This window comes from Sebastes umbrosus, chromosome 15 (assembly GCF_015220745.1).
Source record: "Sebastes umbrosus isolate fSebUmb1 chromosome 15, fSebUmb1.pri, whole genome shotgun sequence".
NCBI lineage: Eukaryota > Metazoa > Chordata > Actinopteri > Perciformes > Sebastidae > Sebastes > Sebastes umbrosus.
In genome coordinates, this window is record NC_051283.1 from 20,673,141 (window position 1) to 20,694,321 (window position 21,181).

The following is a 21,181-nucleotide window of genomic DNA, read 5'->3' on the forward strand; positions in this document are numbered from 1 at the left end:
GGACGCCCTGTTTCTATTTATTCCTGTTGCTCGCTTTGAAAGCGCCACAACGGATGAGGGCCGGCTGATTCATGAATTTGAAATGAGATCTATCTACGATCTATACGATACCTCCTCATGTCACTACAAAAACCTAAATAAGGCGGGAGCAGGCTGGAGGGAGATCACTCCACACTGCAGAAGAGTTAGTTTAGCTCTGAGAATATCTAGTGAATGCACAGGGGACGTTTGTGCAGAAATAAATGCTGCAGTTCCTCCAGACCAACAGAGCTTTCCCGTGTCTTGTGAAGTGACGGAGCTCTTCAGAGAGTTACGTTACCCTCTCGTTACCGACCGGGTGCCGGTGTCTCCTTTGCTCTCTCCGGCTGCGGGCTGAGAGAGCAGGGAGACACGCTGAAGAGCCCCGCTGCCTCAGCCTGCACTTAGGCAGGAAAAGCCAACACTAGGATCAGATCTAAATCATGTTCATGGAGAGACCTTCGTCTGGTCAGCTAACATTACTGCCAAGCAGCTGAAATATAGAGTGATATTGTGCTTTTAGCTGACGTGTTTCGCCTCACTGTTTTGAGCGATGCTCGTTCAGGTATATTTAGAGCGAGCAAGCGCGAGCCCGACGCTGACTTTCGTTGATTTCACGGCCACAGGTGTCGCTGTTAAGAAGCATTTCTGAAAGTTACAAATAGTCCCTTTAACAGTGTGTGCATAGAGGGCATCCGATGTTATAAGTGAATAAAAAGACCACAAATCTATCTTCTTATCTTGTTGGCTTATCCTGTTGACACAACAAGGTTGATATAATTCATCATTGCAATAATTTATTAGTTGCTATTGTTGTTGTTGTTGTTATTAACTGTGTTATTATAAAAAAAATATAGATATCCCGACATGCACTTTTGGCTACGGCCACTATAGGGTTCAGCGAGTCCCCTGAACCAATGCAAACTGCGCCTGTGGTAAGCTGTTTTATGTGGTATTCCTAATCCTCTACGAAGACAATGCAATGCTATTCACGACTAATTTGCTCCTCATTAAAAGAACTGTTTTAACCCTTAAATTAAACTGTCAATAATTTGGAGTATAATTATTGAGGCTCATTATTTGCATTTAGTGTAGCTTTTGTTTGTTTGCCTCATTTGACCATCTTTTTCCTTCACTAGCAGGAGCAGCCTAGAACGCAGTGAGGACACTGGCAGCCAAATTACTTAAATAGGTACGAATTAAAGGCAAAGTGACAGCAATGGCACAAAATGTATTCAGCTCAAGTTAATCTTAGGTTGCCGTGACATCGACATGATGTGGTCTGTGGAGCTTTTGCGATGAACACAGCCTGCTTTCATTACGATAATCAACAACCTTTTCTATCTCTTTATATTCTGCATTATTTGTGTCGTTTCGGTCCGGTTGTTGTGTTGGTGTTGTAGGAATTTCATGTCAGCTGCTGCATGTATTTTCCCCCAGAGAGCACACGGTCATTAAGGGCATCAGTATCTACCCTCAAGGGCAGTCTGACAGAGACCGACCGGCTGTCACCAGGGATCGAACCTTTGACCGACGCTTGAGTTTACGTGCCCATCTATCTATATAGAAACATTCCTATAGACGCTATTTTAACCCAGGCTTACATCTTAGATAAAATAGCCCCTCACACAGTATACTGGCCGTGTTTCCTGTTTCTTTATATAGATTAGAACACCTCTCTCACACACACACACACAGACAAACACACGCACACACACACACACACACAAGGAGCACCAGCTGGATATGAGACTGTCTGTCTTTGTTAATTTCTCATCTGCCTTTCCTGTAACGCATCAGAGAGAGTCTGTGTGTGTCTGTGTGTGTGTGTGTGTGTGTGTTTGCGTGCGCGCTTGTGTGTTTGCGGTCACAACCTCAGGGTAACACATGCTATCTTTATGTGCCCAGCATCTTTTTGTGTAGTTATTGGCGTGTGTGTGTGTGTGATTGTGTGTGTGCGCCCAATCAACATGTTCACGTCATGTCTACTTCTAATCATCTTTGAAATAATGAAGAGGCTATGGAAGACTGACAGATTGTGTACGCGTGAAAGCGTGTGTGTGTGTCTGAGTTTGAGTGAGTGTGTGTATGTGTATGTGTGTGTGTGTGTACGTACAAACAGCCTGTGTTCTTCAGAAACCTCATACATCTCTCAAAAGTCACCTTCTGAGAACCACAGTTGATTTTCCCAATTTGACGGGCCTTTAATCAGAGCCTTGTTTCATATTTGGAATGCTTCATAGTGATTTAAGCATTGCATCTGATTTGTGTATGCGTGCGTATATTAGTATTTAGTGGAATTTTGGATGAAATACACAATTATAATAAAGTTGCAGTGACAAAATACATTAGAGACACATTAAAAAGATATACTTGCTGGAATTCCATCATTTTTTACAGTTAGTCCGAGGCAGAGCCATCTTTGCTGATGGCTCCTGCAGGACGCCCTTGTGTCTTTGCATTCAATTATGATGAATTATGCTTATACTTATTACCCTCGTGACACCAGCCTGTAAATGCACATTTGCACTAGACCTTGGAGGGAAAAGCGCAATTGTATATAAAAAGCTATAATGGATCCACGGGGCCCGGGAACAGCTGGAACGGCTCACTGGAGTGCAGTCTCTCTTTAGTCCAATTTGCATGGCAAAATTATCACTTCTTTCAATTTAGCAGCCCGCTCAATATGTGCAAGCTGGCATCTCGAAAAAAAATCATAGCAGGCAACAAATGTGAAACACGCGAGTAGATTTGGCTCTCCAGCAATTTAAAAACACATCATTCGGATGCCAATCTGTGTGCAGGAATTAAATGTGCGCCCTGTTTGTTGGCTAAGAGAGAAAATACACATTAGAGATTATCAGAGCTGTACCCCGCGAGTACCTTCCTATTACAATCAACACTTATAACAAATTCACTAAGGACGGGGGCTGGAGGCAGGAGAGGGGAGAGGAGAGGAGAGGCAAGACTAATGGAAGAAAGAGAAGAGAGGAAGGAGACGGCAGATGTGGGATGTGAGAAAGGAGGTGATTACAAATTCACCATGGGCGAATGTTGGTGGGAGGAGGCAGGAGAGAAGAAGAATGGGCGATTAAGGGTGGAGGAAGATGGATGGAGAGGGAAAAAAAACGAGTATGGAGCAGCCTAATATCAAGAATATGAATATACGCAGCAAAACACCTACTCGCTCATTACTCAACGGTGGAGTTCCCAGTACAGCCACTGTAGTAACACCACAGTGCAAGGATTTTCAATCCAATGAGAAAGTGAGAAAAGGAGTACAGGGAGCACAAATTAGATCGAAAAAGGCACAGAGGGAGAAACCTAACTGAAATTGCAATGCCCTCTAATGTTGGGAAATATCAAAGGCTTCATATTCTTTAAGAAATATGAAGCAACACACACACACACTTGCACCTATAGGGTTAAGGGCCACCTCTATCCCAGAAATTACATTCATAGATAACTATTTTGCATGAAGAAAATCAGCTTTTGGGGAAAATGAATGCTGCTCAGATCACCGTCAGACAAAACCATCATATTGAAAATATCCAGAAAACCACTTTCCGAGGAAAGGAAAGGAAAGGACAGGACAGGTTGGAGAGGAAAGGAAAGGAAAGGAAAGGAAAAGAAAGGAAAGGTGAGGAGAGGTTGTAGAGGAGAGGAAAGGAAAGGAAAGGAGGTGAAATAGAAAGAAAAAACAAGTAATTACAGATTCACTGTATGGAGCTTGTAGGAGAGGATTAGGTGAATGAAAGTCAAGTGGGACAGATGAGTAATGTAGTTGAGGATGCAACCGTATAAAATGAATAAAATGCATATACATTATGCCTTGCTCTTGCCCCTTCCCCCTCTTTCTCAGCCTCGCCTCCCCCCCATATTTCCCCCCTTTCTCTCCATCTCTTCCTCAGTAAGTCAAAAGTATTTATATGATCAAGAGGCTGACTCTGCGACAGACACATCTCGCTCCCTGAGAAAGCAGCCATAAGCCAGAGGATTAAATGTGTGTTAGAGAGTCTGTGTTGCGCTAATGTTCAGTGTGAGAGTGCTCGTCTGCCTCGGTGTGTGTACACCGTGTACTAATAGTCAGAATGCTCGTGTGTGTGAATTCAACACAAAGGGACGTAATGCTCCTGTGCTTGTCAGTGCAGGCATGATTTATTTTTTGGCCTCCGAGCTCTTCAATAAACCTCATTATTAATTGTACGTACTGTAGAATATCAATCGATAATTGACAGCAAGAGAATGATCACACAACCAGTAACTAACACAGGTAAATGATTAGCAGTTGAGTATTAATGGACAACATCAATCAATGACTTATAATCAACATGAGAGTTGAAGTCCGCACCAATCAATCTCAGATATCCAGTGATGGGTTATAAAACCTGGCTGGAGGACCGTTTCACTGCGCACTGATGACCGGCATTAAATTACTAGACGCTACCAGGGGATGACTGATAAATTTCAATTTAGCCATGTTGCAGGAACAAAGCACTACATTTCCATGGCTCGTCAATAGAAATTGAATTAGCTATTTTTAGCCCTCTGGTTTAATTACTGGGTCACATGCTGGAGACTATAGTCTTAAACCTGCAGTAGGCAGAATACTTTTGGCATCATTGGGCAAAAAATCCATAATAACCTTTCAGCATATTGTAATTCAAGTGTTCTGAGAGGAAACTAGACTTCTCCACATCCTCATGGTTCCGTTTTCAGAGCGATTAAAAAATCCCGTGACAGGAGACTTTGACCAATCACAGGTCATTTCAGAGAGAGAGCGCGTTCCTATTGGCTGTTCATTCAACGGAGGCAGCTGTCAATCACTCGTGAACTCCGATCAAACGGTCAAACTAGGCAGCGCTGATCAAATATGAATCAATATTCTGTTACAGTAATGCCTATTTCTCGCCTCAAATGTTTTCAGAAACATCTCCAAAAATGAAAAATGTCAAATGAGAAAGTGTGCTCCGGCTGGTGGGCCGTGCTCAGGTATTTCCTCAACTGATCTCAACACGACTGCCGGGTCACAAACTTTCTCATTTTACAGCTAAACAGTACACTACAAGATGTTTCTGAAAACATTTTATGTGAGAAATAGGCATTACAGTACAAGAATATTGATTCATATTTGATCAACGCTGCCAAGTTTGATTGTTTGATCGCAGTTTGCGAGTGATTGACAACTGCTCAGAGACGGCAGGCTCCAGCTCGGCTCTGACTGCTTGTTTTCTTCCGGTCTGTGAAATCTTGCAGATGCCATTAAGAGCACCAGAGGACACAGAGGCACATGTTTTTTTCTCAGGTTACCTGTCTCATGCACTACTGTGCAGAATATAGTGACCGTTTTATAAAAATAACTTTTTTTAATCATATTTGCTACCCACTGCTGCTTTAAGTAGAACCGGTTCTAAATCCTCACCCCACCGATGATCAGAAATAGATTACCCTGCTAGATAATTAGTGCTCGATGATTGATCAGTGTTATCCCTATGATTGAGCGCTGATGAAATCCATACTGTCAGTAAAAACCTGTGATAAGGTTAATCTTAGAAGCGGTGTTAAAAAGAAGCTCAAACACGGATCTGCTGCAAAAGGTGCAGGCTTGCTGAGGTTGGACTCGGCTCCTCGGTTTGATCCTGACAGGCTGAATGTAGCCCAGAATACATTTAAGAGCCGGAGAGACGCTGAAAAATGTGTGTGGGTTTTGTCTTGTGTGCATGTGCGCACATGTGCGATTGAGTATGTTTGGTGAGTAAATTAAGCCTCTGGAGCCACAGGACAAATCTGACAGACGAAAAGAGAAGAGTGGGAGCCCAGAGGAGAGATGAGAAGCACAGAAGAAGTGCTGAGCGGAGGAGAGGGGAAACAGAGGGGCAGGGGACAGGAGAAAGAGGAGGAGGAGGAGGAGGAGGAGGAGAGGTGGAGTTAAGCTGAGCGGAGCGGCTGGGAGGAGAGCAGATGAAACAGACACAAGGGGATCAGGGGGGGAGAGGAAGAGCAGAGGACATGTACAGCAATTTTCAGCATCTGACTTAGAGGGGGAACTTCATTTGAGGTTTTTTGACATAAACTTTACTGCATTCAAAAATATACAAAAAGAGTTTCATAATAACCTGTCAGATCAGACAGAGTCCAAAGCAAGCTGGCGTGTTGAAACCTCTCATCACAAGATTGCCCTCCTGACCTTATTTTAACACGCCGAGACTTTGAGGAACTCCTCAATTAAAACCCATCACGACAAAAGAGACGCTACTACTTTGCAAAACGGCGCTGTGTCTCGGTGTCAAAAATGTGTTAAGCAAGTTTGAGGAATTTTTTTTGTCCACTGTCTACAGCAGCGTGCGAATCCATTACTGCCTATTTCATTACTTTACCTTTTCAGATTGGTTTTTAGAATAGAATTGCGGGCCCGTACAATGATTGGTTACCTGCCAAAAGAGCCGGTAGAGGAGACTAATTCGCCAGCCACCAGCCAAAATGTAACAGCGTTTTGGCTGGTGGCTGGTTTTAATTTTCCAGCCTCTTTTTAAAGCCTTGGTGCCCAAAATGTCAGCATGGATCAGGGGGACATTTAATTACACATTTATTTACCTCTCCTTTCAGCATTGGCATTTAAAAAAAAAAAAGTTTTATGTGCTTGCTTGCTTTTCCAACTTATACATCTACCTTTTGACGTTCTATTAATCTTAATGGGAATTTGCATTTAACTAAACCTATTCTTCAGTCAGCCTCCACATTTATACCAGGAGATCTGATACTACGAGGTCTCTCACAGCCTCATGAGGAGATCACTGCCAAGATCTGGACCCCAAAGGGTTTAAAATTAGATCTTTTGTGCCCGAGGGAATCCCACCTTTCTTGTGTTCGTCCGACAGCCTGCTCTCATCTGTCCATCAGAGTGAACCATGAAAAAAAACCTTTCCAAATAGGCTACAAGAAGGCTGGAGATTCCTGTTTTTTTAGAGTGAAAATACAATCCGTGATGGTGCAAAGCCAAGTGTCTAGACGTAGAAATCCATTTTATTTCTGCTCCGTCAGCCTACACATGATCACCCTACACTGGAGCATCATGCGGACTTTACAATTACAATGACAAATGGTTCTCGATGGCTTCCACAGTAGTCTGTTTTTGTTGAGGTTTCTGTTGTCTTCCTGTGCGATTTACAAACACAAACTCCACCTTTCTGCTCACCACATCTCAACCCACGTTGTTTGACTAAATCAACCATGCTCGGTTATGTCAGAAGCTAGTTAGAAACCCCGTCCTGCTTGTGTCTCTAAACTTGGTCCGTCTCTTTCCATCGTCTTTTTCTCACTCAACTCTATCTCCTTTCCTTCTTCCTCTCCTCCTTTCCTCTCCTCCTGCTGCCTCACTTCCTCACAAGCCCATTGTCAGTCTCTCAATCTCTTCCTCCCCATCCGTCTTTCGCCTCCTCCTCTCCCTTCCTCTTCCTCAAGATACGGTGATGAATAGTTTCCATACCACTGAAGCCTCACCTGATGCAGCAATTGGGTGTGTTTGCATGAGTGTATATATCTCTGTGTGTGTGTGTGTGTGTGTGTGTGTGTGTGTGTCCATACTGCATTTCTGAGCGAGATCAGAGAGACCAAAACTAAAAATGGAAAGCAGAGGAAGACCAAGATGCAGACAGACAAAGAGAGAGTGTGCTATACTGTGAATATTTTAACATTTTATTTCACCCAAGAAGGAAAGAGAGGAGGGAGGGAGACGGGGAGCTAGAGAGAGAGAGAGAGACAGAGAGAGAGAGAGAGAGAGAGAGAGAGGGGACAAAGTAAGAAAGTGTGTGTGTGTGTGTGTGTGTGAGAGAGAGAGAGAGAGAGAAAGGAGGAGATGCCACCATTATATAACATATTTTTAACTGAAATACAGTAGAAGATGAAGAAATGGGTATAAAATGCTGTGTAAGGCTCCGGCCTCATCACTATAAACAACTCACGTTCACACACCCACACACACACACACACACACACACACACACACACTGAGACAAACACACACACACTTTGGTATAAGCAGCTCACGTTCACTGCCACAGCCCAAGAGCTACCGCAAGAATATTTATTGGCTACCAGCTCAATGGCTGTATTGAAGAGAAGGATGGAGAGAGAGAGAGAGAGAGAGAGAGAGGAGAAGAGAGAGAGAGAGGAGAGAGAGAGAGAGAGAGAGAGGAGAGAGAGAGAGAGAGAGGAGGAGAGAGAGAGAGAGGAGGAGGAGAGAGAGAGAGAGAGAGGAGAGAGAGAGAGAGAGAGGAGGAGGAGAGAGAGAGAGAGAGAGTGAGAGAGAGAGAGAGAGAGAGGGAGAGAGAGAGAGGAGGAGAGAGAGAGAGAGGAGGAGGAGAGAGAGAGAGAGAGAGAGGAGGAGAGAGAGAGAGAGGAGGAGGAGAGAGAGAGAGAGAGAGAGAGGGAGAGAGAGAGAGAGAGAGAGAGGAGGAGAGAGAGAGAGAGAGAGAGAGAGAGAGAGAGTGAGAGAGAGAGAGAGAGAGAGAGAGAGAGAGAGAGGAGAACGGGAGGGAGGAGAGAGAGAGAGAGCAAACTGAAGCAAGCAGAAAATGAGGAAAGAGGGAAAGAGGCTGTTGCCGGTTCTCCCTCCTTCTCTCCCTCCTTCTCTCTCTCTCTCTCTCTCTCTCTCTCTCTCCATCCTCCCTGTAAGCCAATTTATATTTCTCCTCTTTCCTCCGCAACACATCCACGCACCTCACGCACACACATGCACAGACACCTCACAGACACCCTCGCGCGCACGCAGACACCCCTCACACTCACACTCACACACACACACACACACACACACACGCACACACACTCACACACTCCTTCTCTTCACCCCACTTGCGCGCACAGAGGAAGAAGAAGCAGCAGCATCTTCCTGATGACTGCAGGAGAGAGGGGGAGACAAAAAGTCTCACCCATGAGTGTGTACTTGTGTGAGCGAGGGCGTTTATGTCACACTGCGTGTGTGTGAACTGTGTGTGTGTGTGTCTGTGTGTATGTCGCATCCCCCCCCCCCCCCCTTACCTTGCGCGCGCGAGGAGAGCGAGCAGAGAACGAGACTCCACAGAAAACAGCGCATCACCGTCATCCCTCCGTCCGTCATCCCTCTCATCACCATCCTCCTCTTCTTCTTCGTCGTCGTCGTCCCCCTCTGCTTCATCATCATCATCATCCTCATCCTCTCTGGCGACGAGGAGGGGTGCGCGAGACAACAGCGTTCCGTGCCGCTATTAGCGAGATTATTATTAACACCGATGCATCCTGCGCGAGCCGAGCGCGAGCCCTCTAAGCTCTCACCGGGCCGCATGCTGCTTCACATCCACAAAACGGAGGGAGAGAGAGAGAGGGAAAGAGAGAGGAGAGAGAGGAGAGAGAGAGAGAGAGAGAGAGAGAGAGAGAGAGAGAGAGAGAGAGACGCGTGCGTTTTCCTCGCCTCCTCCTTCTAACATAGACTAGATAAATCCTTCATATCCTTCATATCACCCAAAAAAATGAATGAGTCAACATCCAGAAAGAGAAGTACAGAGAGGTGGGATCATGGATCATGGGACGGGCACACAGGTTGTCTCTCTGTCTGTCTTTAAATCCACTCTGTCGATGTCAATGTCTCTCTATTATTCCGTCCAGTGCAAAAAGAGTGATGGAGAGGCTTCAGATCCACTCTTCCTTCTCTGCGCTGCATCCCTTCTTCATTCTCAAATATCCCTCTTTCTATTAAAGCATCTCCTCCCTTTGCACCATCTCTTAGAATTAAAAAAAAAAATCCCTCAAAATCGGACAGGGGTATTTGTTCTGTATCTCTTCTTCTGTCCGGATAACCCTCCTCTCCTCTCCTCCGTCTCTCGACTCGTGCGTAATGGTCAAACCTTCCTCTCCTCTTCTCTTCTCCTCCTCTTCTTCTCCTCTCACAAACAACGGCGTTGTGCAAAATGTTGCATCTTCGCCCCTCCTGGAAGCAGAGAAATCACTCTCATCATCAGTCTACCACTCGTTTCACTTCTTTTTCACACATCACCATCAGTCATTGAATCTCCTCACCAAAAAACAAGCCCAAACCCAAAGAAAGCTTTTGCTCGTTGTGTGTTTGAATCAGTCCTCCTCCTTTTTTAGTTCTTCCGAGGAAAAAAGATGAGATGACAATCCGTGTTGTTGTCAGTAAAAGCAGAGGAGACGTGGATCATCCCCTCTGCTTGGTCTACTTAGGTCTTTCCTCCCTGGTGGAGCTGCCGGTGCGTCTCTTTCCTTCCTTCCTTCCTCCACCGCCGGTAGAGAGAGATGCTGCCTTCAAGTGCTCCTCGGAAGCTCCTGCTTTCCACTCACGTGCTTTTTTTTTTTTGCTCGGAAATAACAGCTTAAAAATGGACTCTCTATTTTAAAACTAGATTTTTTTGTTTTGGGTGAATGTTGGTTTATTTTTAAAACACCAGCTTATGCAGAGTGTACTCTACGCAGTGTGAAAACAAAGGACAAAATGCAGGGGCGTCCACTGGCATGGAGGAATGGGAGGTTGCCAAAACTTTACCTACAGGATGCCCAAATTTGATCAAAGTGAAGAGGAAGAGAAACAAAAACCATGAAATATATTCAGAATTCAAATAAAAGGAAATCATATGAGGAGAATAACACTGCCCTATGATGCTGTGAGCTTCACCCAATAGTCAACCAATAATGGCTCCTCTTGTCATCACTCATTGATCCACTTGTCCACTGAAATTAAATCAATACAAGGAAGAGGATTTGGGATTTGATGGCACATGATAGAAGCAGACACTCTGGTGAAGTGTTGCTGTTGAGTTCTTCATGGCAACCTAATTGATTTTCTAGTCAATATGTGTTTAGTAGCAATATAATTCAACTATGTTAAATATGACCTGCTACTGCGTTTGTTAATATTACAAATAAATGTGTTAATGCAGTAAAACGTCAAAGATGATTACCTTATTGATAATGTATATCCAGATAATAATGTGCATTTAAAAATAGGGCTGAAAATTGATTAAATTAGTTAATTGTGATTAACTGCAAATTAACCGCACATTTTTTATCTGTTCAAAATGTACCTAAAGGAGAGATACGTCAAGTATTTAATACTCTTATCAACATGGGAGTGGCCAAATGTGCTTGCTTTATGCAAATGTATTTATATATTTATTATTGGAAATTGATTACCAACACAAAACAATGACAAATATTGTCCAGAAACCCTCACAGGTACTGCATTTAGCATAAAACATATGCTCAAATCATAACATGGCAAACTCAAGCCCAAGAGGCAACAACAGCTGTCAGTGTGTCAGTGTGCTGACTTGACTATGACTTGCCCAAAACTGCATGTGATTATCATAAAGTGGGCATGTCTGTAAAGGGGAGACTCGTGGGTACCCATAGAACCCATTTTCATTCACATATCTTGAGGTCAAAGGTCAAGGGACCCCTTTGAAAATGGCCATGCCAGTTTTTTTTCGCCAGAATTTAGCATAAGTTTGGAGCGTTATTTACTATACTTGACAACAAGGCAGTATAACATGGTTTATACCAATAGAGTCCTTAGGACTTTTAGTTTCATATGATGCCAGTATTGGTCAGGATTGCAAGTCTCGGAGGTTGTAAAACCATAATTACCAATTTGACAACATTTTGTGTAACTTTGGAGTGTTATTTAGCTTTCTTCCTAACAAGCTAACATGACATGGTCGGTACCAATCGATTCTTTATGTTTTCTAGTTTCATGTTTAGTTTTAAAACTGAGCCCAATACAATCATAAAATTGCATGCTGCGTTAATGCGTTACAGAAATTAGTGGCGTTAAAATGAATTTGCTTTAACACGTTATTATAACTTTGACAGCCCTAACTGAAATCTATTATTCATACCAGTAATAACACTACTATCAGTTGTTAAAACAGCTGCTATGTGCTTGTTGTCCCCTAAATGTCACATCTTGACAACCCCCAGTAACTTCTTGGCCCGTTTTCCTAGTTGTATTTGCAGCATTGGTAAGTTGTTGCAATCAAAATATAATCTCATCCAAAACATGCTGGCAGTAATAAGAGAAACTGCTTTCTGTCACCTCCGACTGACAATAGTATCACATATTTCAGTTTTATTGAATGTAATTTCACAATAAAACTGTTGTAATTGGGGTGTTTCCTTTTCTTTTGTCAGTCAAACGCATTTCTTTTACACTCTCAAAAATATTGAGGCAAAGAATTAAACTGTGTATGGATTTCACTTTAAAAAGAGAAAATGATAAAGTAGCTATCAAGTCAATAACAACAAAAAGCCTAAGTGCCGCCGTGAACTTAATATGCTGTACAAATAAAAAAGACAGCTTGGGAAATACATACTCAGATCATAACACTCAGACACAAAGAGTTTGCCAGCTGACATTATTGTTGTTTTAAGGCAACTGGAGTTTAATACTTGTGGGTTTCTTTCTCAAAACGGCAACAAAGTCGTATTTATTATCGTGATATAACCAAATGTATCACAGCTTCAGTAAGAACAGATAGAAATGGGCATGAAGGAATCTGAGGTGTAGGTTTCATTCTGAGACACTGAGCAGATTTTAACTACTGAATGAACTGTCTGGGTATCTATTTTTCACATACATTAATCTTTTATTTAGCCTCAGAGGAAGCCATGGCATCAGAACCCATCTCCGACCATCCGTTTCTTGCTGCATGGCATGTGGTTTTTCCTTCAAGGTTATGAATGGGCTGTGCTCAGACTCGAGATCATGTGGAGACCTTGATCTTGAGGCCATTTGAGTTAAGAGAGCTGGGAGCTGGTGGGTGTAGTTTTTGGAAACCTAGCCGTTTGTAGAAAGGAGAGTGAGTAAGCTTTAATTACTTGGGAGTTACAACTGCTATGCTATCACTGAAAATGAAATAGTAGTACTAATCTTTCAACCCAATCTCAGGGGAAGGCCACCCATTCTCAGTGTCCCTCGGCATCGGAGACAGACGCACAGCGTACCCGTCTTGCGCTACTTTTGGACGGACCGGTGACGGCGTGTGAAAATACACTTCTTATATGCATAGTGTCCTTTCAAAATTCACTTCCGTTTTCACAGCAAGTTAGGTTTAGGCAACACAACCACTTAGTTAGGGTTAGGAAATGGTTGTGGTAGACATTATCTTCACTGACTTGCGACTCACGTGACTCACAGAGCTGATGATACCAGCGAGTCACGTGACTAGAAACTCACATAACTCATGATACTAACAACGCACAGGACCGAAGATACCAGCGACTCACGTGACTAACGACTCACGTGAGTAACGACGAAATAAGTCAACCTTTCTTTTAGTTTACACGAACACCGGTCTCCTGGTTGAAAGTCTTGTGTTTTTTTTACCCATCCACCACCAGTCCCGCCCTACCTAAGCGGACTCTCACGCTATTAATACTACGCCACTTGCCCTGAGTGTTGAATAACGCCGCTGGTCGGTTTACATTGGAGTTAGTTGAAAGCGGCGGTTCGTTACATACTGCCGATAAAGGGTACCTCCGTGCGTCGGATTCCCATGCCAAGGGGCGCTGCCCAATCAGCGGTATTTGACGAGTTGGGAGTGAGACCGGTTGGGGAAGGCGTATAAATAGCACGACATTAAAAAAGGACATTCTGCATGTCATGAGGTTTAGGCAACAAAACCAAATTAGTTAGGTTTAGGAAAAAACATCATGGTTCTGATTTCTTGACCAATCATTCTCAGTCTGAGTGCAGCGTCGGTGTAATCTACAGCGTTTATGTGTTTGTGTGCTGAAGGGTGTGTTTGTCTGAAATCAGTTTAGGGAATTGATGTAAGGCGGAGGAATATCCTCACAGGTGTAGCTATATAAATGCGCCTGTGTGTGAGGGTTAATGAGAATATGTGTGGGTGAGTGTGCTTGTGTGCCTCTATATGTGTGTGTGAGTGTGTATGTGTAATCTGCTCTCACACGTTCCCTTAAAGCACTCTTCTGCCATCTACAGGCGCAGTCTCTCTCCCTTCCTCTCCCTCCCTCTTCCTTCCCCATCACAAACCCGCTGTTAATCATTCTGGCATCATCTAAATATTCACCGCACGACTTGGGAGCGTGCATGCTGTGCATACTGCCTGTACGCATGTACCTGGCTGCATGTGTGTGTCTCACATCCTCTGTGTGCAGATTTGTGGGCCCTACATCGGCTGTACGTCCGAGCGTTGCTTTCAGAAAATCAATAAGCCATGTGTGAGGTTTGTGTCCTGAGAGGGAGAGAGAGACAGGAAGAGAAAGGACAAGAGAGGAGAGGGGAGAGGGGAAGTGGCGGGAGGGGTGTGAGGTAGGAGATATAGAAGGGTGTGAAGAGGAGAGCAGAAGGAAGAAGAAGAATATAGGATAAGAGAAGGAGAGAGGACCCGAGAGGGAGGGAAGTGAGCAAAGACAAGAGAGAAGGCAAGAGGAGATGAGCAAAATGAGTATGAGAGGGAAGGAAAAGAGGGAGAACAGAAGGGAAGGAGATGAGGAATGAAGACAGAGAAGATGGTGAAGGGGAAAATTGGGAGGTACAAGATGTAAAACATTCAGGCTAGAGAATTGTAGATAGGGAGAGGAGGGGGGATGGGAGTCTGTGCCTTAAAAAAAGAAATGGAAATGTATGTAGTAGAGGGAGAAAGAAAGTGAGAGAGGAGAGAAAATGAGAAGGGATGAGATGGCCGAGCTGGAGAGACTTGCATGAGTTAATAAACTCTTTTCTGAATGATTCTATGCAGGCAGTCGGCCCCAAAAAGTCGACATATACTGAAAGGCAGATGTAATGTATTCCAGCATGTCCTAGAAACCCAGGGAACTGAGGTTCACATTACATACTTATTCTACTGTATATTAAGCCTCATCCAGAGCAGCTTAAGCAGGTAGAGGCATCAGTGTCTTGTTCAAAGTAATGTTGGTGACAGAACTGAACCCGTCAACTTGTCCTTATTTTTCCCTACAGAGCGGTAACCACTGGCTCAAACGAGTTAATATATATGACTGTTATTTTTTCCAAAAACCTATTTATTTGCGTCCATTACTGTGCAATTGTTCTGATCGCAGCAATCACTTAGTTTTTTACGATTTAATATGACACCCCCCCGTCTCTTCGGATCTTGAAGCCAACAGCTGACGAGTGCTTAAATCAATCCGCAATTTCTCCTCGGTATACAATCCTTATTGTTGAAATTGTGGATGGCAGAGCGGAACGCGGCAAATCTTTTAACGACCCTTTTACACAGATTAAGTTTGGTATTGTGTTTGACGTGTCTGTGAGTTCTCCTGAAACAAAGAGCATGCGGCGCAGCAGGCAAAGCTTAAAGGGAATTCATTAGTAACCTACAAGAAAGAGCAGCACTGTCCTTCTGTTTCCGAGCAATGACAATTGTATTTTCAGTCAGACAAATGCCTTCTTTTTGAAAGAGCTAACAGAGACGCTGGCAGCATGAGTTGAGGGATATTTTAGCACTAACACTAGGCAGGTGAAGTTTCATTCTATAATTATGAACTGCTAATTCACAATTTGAGATTGATTTAAACTGGTGGACTTGAGTATAGCCTTGCCTTACCATGCGCACTAAACCACTAAAGCTTGTACGACATGTCATCCGACAACATTCAAAGGCAAAAGTGTTGCACAGATGTGTTGTACATATGAAAAGTGATGGAGGTGGTTGTGTGAAGAGTAAAAAAAGGGCATGAAAAAACAGTTCAAAATCCTGCTAACTCTCTTACTTTCAGAACTGCTGCCAATTGCTTCTTGAAGTGTGCGTGAATTGCAGATTGCCGGTTTCAGAAAGTTTAAGAAATGTTCAAAAGCAACCCCCAATTCCAACGCTGGGGTTTCAGACGTTGTTCTACCATCTGATAAGCACTTCTGATAAAACATTCAAGGCTATTTTGGACTGGAGGAACTTTTTTTATAGTTCTAAGAACTTAGGTCTAAGAACCCCCACACTTTCCCAGTGTAAATCGTGCTTAATATAACACACATTGGATGAGCAGTGAACTACATAGGGTCCCGCATTACGAAAAAGGCGTGATCTCTATCTCTCTTTTTGTTCTTCACTATTTATCCACCCACACTACAGACAAGTAAGCTGTAGTTAAAACAATGTGCAAGAGTAAGATACTCAAGTAGTTGCCTCACACGGTTTTTCACATACTGCTGAAACTTAAAATTGTCCACGGTGACCACGGGGTCCACGATTCATCGCAAAAATCAAGCCTATTGGACACGAAGGGGACTCCCTACAGATGCAGTGGCTACGCTCGAGAAGAGCAACATCCTCACAGCAGGGTGGCAACAAGACCCTGTCAGATGTGTATTCTGACTTTTTGACTTGAGCCCTTCTGGGACTGGCATAAAGCGGTCACGTCTGTAAATGAGCAGGCGGCTTAACTGCGACTGTGGAACATACTGTGGAAATTCCCTTTTGTAAGAAGTCTTGTGAAGAGCAGCATCCAAGCAAAACAAAAAGGACGGATTTATTTAGTTTTTATCAGTGGAGCATGGTCCCTCACCGGGATATCCACTAATGAGGTAATTGACTAACGAGATATCCAATCAGGAGCCACAGTGCCGGAGGGCGGGAAGGCGGCTGCTGTCGACACAATCGAGTGATTCCCATTTTGCAAACACACACACAGACACACACACGGAGGCATTTATGCCCACACACTCTTCAACAGAGAGAATATTTGTTCATCACCAGCTGTGTTCAAGCTATGTTGCTTGTGGGGTGTGTATGGAGAGAGACAGATTGTATATGGCGCGGAAATGTGTGTGTCGGTCTGTGTGAAGGGGGGAAATGTACAACAAGCGGCAGCATCATTGACTTTACAACAAGGTGCCAGTGGCTATTGCAAGCACACACGCCCACACACACACACATGCACTCCCACACACAAGTGCTTTGGCTCTGATTAGTTTCACACATGGCAGACAACATCAGGAGTGTTACCCTCGGTTATTGTGAGGATGGATACAGATGCCATCTGATTGAAAAGAGGAAGAGGGGAGGAATGGCATTACTGTCAGTGTCCCCCAGAAACCCTGTATGTGCAACAGTCAACTGGCGATATGAGGTTTCTCTGACACGCTGACAACATTTTGTGTATAATATTGAGTTCATGTTGAGGTGAAGGCTAACATAGTGCCTTATGTGTTGAGTAAGTCCCATGACCGCTGCACAGATTAAAACATGGCCCCAGGCCCCTTTTTCTTTATAAAAAGTTGTGATTTCACTGCTGTCGGACCTCCCAGATGTGAATCTTTTGACACACAAGGAACCTCGTGTGTCAGATAGTCTTGTCGCAGTTATTATAAAATCGCCTGATTGCGGCGGATCTTAATCATTTCGCGTTGGATTCCACGATGAAGGGAATTTAAAGCCAACGTTACATATGTGGCAAAACGTAAAGTTAATTTGTTTTGTATTCATTTGGTGGGTAAATCAAGTGTGTACTTCACCACAAGTTTCCAATGTCAGAAAAAAAAAAAAACATGTTAAAAGAGAGCTTGGCTGTCTAGATCTTACTGCTGTTGGACAGGTTCATCTGTTTCAACTCAAACGAGACCATATTTGTTGCTTTCCGAAGCAAGATGATGACAAAGAGGTGCCAATACCATCTCTCTTGATTTATAGTCTCTACTACAGGTGCAACAGTGTGTTTGACAGATCTGGGGAAAGTTATACTGTAGTCCAGCTTTTCCAATTAGATAATTCACATAAAAGTGTTTGGATGGAAACACTATGGACAATAGATTTTTTCGATTGTATGCAAAGTCTAGTTTGATCACTAATTTACCTTCAATTTCCATTTCTCACAGAAATCCCACACAGTCTATTGCAAATTCTAACCCATCTTTTGTTATAGACGTGATTGTATCATCGGCATATATTTGTACCATAAGCTGGATAAAACTATTGATTACGCTGTCATCAAAATGAATAGGCTGACAGCCATTCTGTAGTAGATAATAGGTCATTGATAAATAATGTAAACAACAATGCCGATACATTTTCACCCTGTCTACTTCCTGCTAGAAAAAAATTCAGATTCAATACCAGTAACAAAAACAAATTGTTTGATGTTTTGATGCAATTTTATTATTACATCCAAGAATTTACCATAAATACCTGTTTTTAACAGATTGTACCAGAGTGCATCCCTCCAAACTGTATTAAATGTTAACAAAACATACTTCTCTTCACAGACCAACAGTGTGTTTCAGTTAAAAAAAATATGATCAATGGTGGAGTAACTCTTTCTAAATCTTGCCTGGGTTTAGACAATTAATCATCAACTACAACAACTCATGATTGTGACAGCCCTACTGTCAAAACAAGAAACTTTTTTGAGTACAACTGATGTCTGCTGCTGTGTACAGATGTCTTTTTGACGTTTACGATTAATAATTGAAGGCCTAGTTTGGTAACAAAATAATGCATTTTCACTACATGACAAACAGTAATTTATTAGATAGACATCTACATATGTGCACTGTAAATTCACCAGCAACGTTCTTGATGCTCAGATACAGTTTTTTTTTTACTTTGTTTACTCCCACTGACGTCGTGTTCAAGTGATATTTATCTTTCCTAAGTGTTTCAGTTGATAAGAGAGGAATGTTTTGTCACCAGTGACACGGAAAACATACATTTTGGAGGATTAAACCATTGAGACAAGTCTGAGAGCAATTCTGGTGGTGCTGTTGTACACTGAAGCGAGGAACTGATGTGGCGTGCGGTTTTTAAGGGGTGAAAGCGGACGTGGCCCCCAGCCACCAGTTCCCATTACTTTCAGATAGTGGTGATTTGGATGCAATCTACTGCACCATGTTTGTGTGTGTGCGCGCGTGTGTGGTCATAAGTGTTTGTTTTGTGTAATCTCTAATAAAGCAGTGATGGACTGTGATGTGCAGCTATTTTGAGTGAGATGGACTGAATCTAAGTATCGTACTGCCTGCTCTGATACTCTCTCCCTCTCTCTGTCTCTACCTCTCTCTCACTACTTCAAACACTGCTTGCAGGAAAGGAGGAATCTTCTGAAATGGTTATTTATCTACATCTCATTCCGTCTTTTCACTACCTCTTTCCTCTCTACACTATCAGCACAGGACACAAACACACCCTCGATCACACACACATGCACAGGCAGGGCGTTTTGGGGTTGTAAATCTCAGCACCAACCGAGAAGCTGTCAACAGCCACACCTGATAAATAAGGAGCGCACGTGCGGTGTGTGCATGTGCGGGTATGTAGACTATGTGTGTTTGGGATGAGGGCTGTTTGAATTTATGACTTTCAGTTTAATGAAGTGAACAATGAGGTCACACTTAGAAAATCATCAAAGGAGAGAGCGAGAGAAGGGGGATGAGCACAGCGGGGTACGAGCGTCTCCATCCATTATGCCAAGTCCAAAAGGGAAAAGAGGTTTGTTGTGCTTGTAATTCTATATAATTATAAAAAGTCAAAACTAAAATCCAGTGTCTAATAGTCAGCAATCATCCAATTTTTATTAATCTGATAAAAAAAAAGAAATCTTGATAAAAAGATCATGCAGCAATTCCATGATCCATTTGTTTGATTGAGTTATGGTAAATGTTAAATGGACTTCCATTTGTTTGATTGTGTGTGTAGGTGCGTGTGTGCTCACGAGCGTGCGGCTGTGTTTGGGGCAAGGGCCCAAGAAAAAAGGTTTGCATCAGGGCCAATCACAATTATGTTATGCTGCTGCACAATCGTCACTAACGTAGCTTACAACGGTCTCCTGGTTGAAAGTTCTGCGTTAGTTGGACCAATCCACCTCCCCTCCTGCCCGCCATAAGCGGTCTTTCTCCTTTTTTATTAACGTTACTAGGTCTAGCGTAGCATGTTCACACGGATGCATTTATATTGCATTCTGTACAGACTACATGACGTACAAATGACAGGCCTAAAGCAAGAATTGCGTTCTTATTACACGCTTTGGCCGTGTGCATTATCGTGTATGTACAGGAATGTACATAGTCAAATCTGATTGGTCAAGTCTTGCCAATCATTGATTGATTGTTGAATCATGATTTGTTTGTTTTTTTGCTCATTGATCACCCTCTGTTTTAGCTTTATATATCTACAGAAAAATTGTTATTGGCCAAGATACATGTGACTATCACATAGCTTCTGTTTCAGAACAATGTAGTGTGTAGTGTGTGTGTGCGTGTTTAGTACTTTGAAGAGCATCTACAGGCACAAGGAGGAGCGTGTAGACATACTGTATGTGGTTTCCTGCTTGCTTTTCAGACATCCACAAAAAACACAGTTCGCAAAGACTTACATAAGACGTGCATGAAGGATCATCAGCTGAATATTTATTTTCTTTAGTGTCCTTGAATGAGTCATGTAGCAGCTCTGTAAATCAGACCCATTGTACTGTACTGGAGATTTGAGTCTAGAAAAGTGCTTTACAAATGACATGTGATATTATTATACAGTACATACTGTAGGAACCATATCATTGTCCAACTATTAGTTCCTATCACATGGCAATGACGTCAACAACATCCACAAGTTGAGATGACCAGCATTTAGGAGAACAGCAGGCATGGGGCAAGTTACCTAGCAACATGCTGCCATGGTATAGGGTTAGAGCTAACATGCTGCTGCTGAAAACTGGAAAGCACTTTATCTACACCTCTGGCATGGATTATGCCACAAGGGGTTTGATGAAGCGATGAAATGTGTCTTTTTTGTAACACCTAATAATGAGATTTGTTTCAAAGATGTGTTGTATTTATTAAGAACAACTTTTTCATAAAATGAGTGTTAAAGGAGTTTGGCTATCAGATCATGCAGGTTAGATTGGGGGGAGTGCTGAATTAGACTATTTTTATGTGAGTAATGGTCAAGCAGTTTGGGATATTAGCTCAACTGAAACACATTCTTACACTGATGGCAGAGTTAGGCACTTTGAATCATGCAATTTGGGGTTAAGTATCTTGCCCAAAAATACTTTGACATGTGGACTGGAAAAGTCGGGGATCAAACCGCTGATCTTCTGATTTACTGGACAATCTGCTACTTCTGAGCCACAGCTGCCCCTGTTATCTTCTTACAAATGACTCAATGGATGATATAGATGCATACCGACAATGACAGAAAATACA

General features: G+C 42.9%; 1 protein-coding gene across 3 annotated transcripts in view; it reads right to left on the reverse strand.

The window, feature by feature from the left end:
* Positions 1–10,653, reverse strand: part of LOC119502743 (CUB and sushi domain-containing protein 3-like) — a 407,722-nt gene extending 397,069 nt beyond the window's left edge. For all 3 annotated transcript variants that reach the window (XM_037793920.1, XM_037793919.1, XM_037793918.1), the window contains exon 1: positions 9,058–10,653. In XM_037793920.1, the coding sequence (XP_037649848.1) occupies positions 9,058–9,340 (283 nt within the window). In that variant the 5' untranslated portion in view covers positions 9,341–10,653. The remainder of the gene's footprint in view (positions 1–9,057) is intronic.
* Between the last annotated feature and the right edge of the window lie 10,528 nt (positions 10,654–21,181).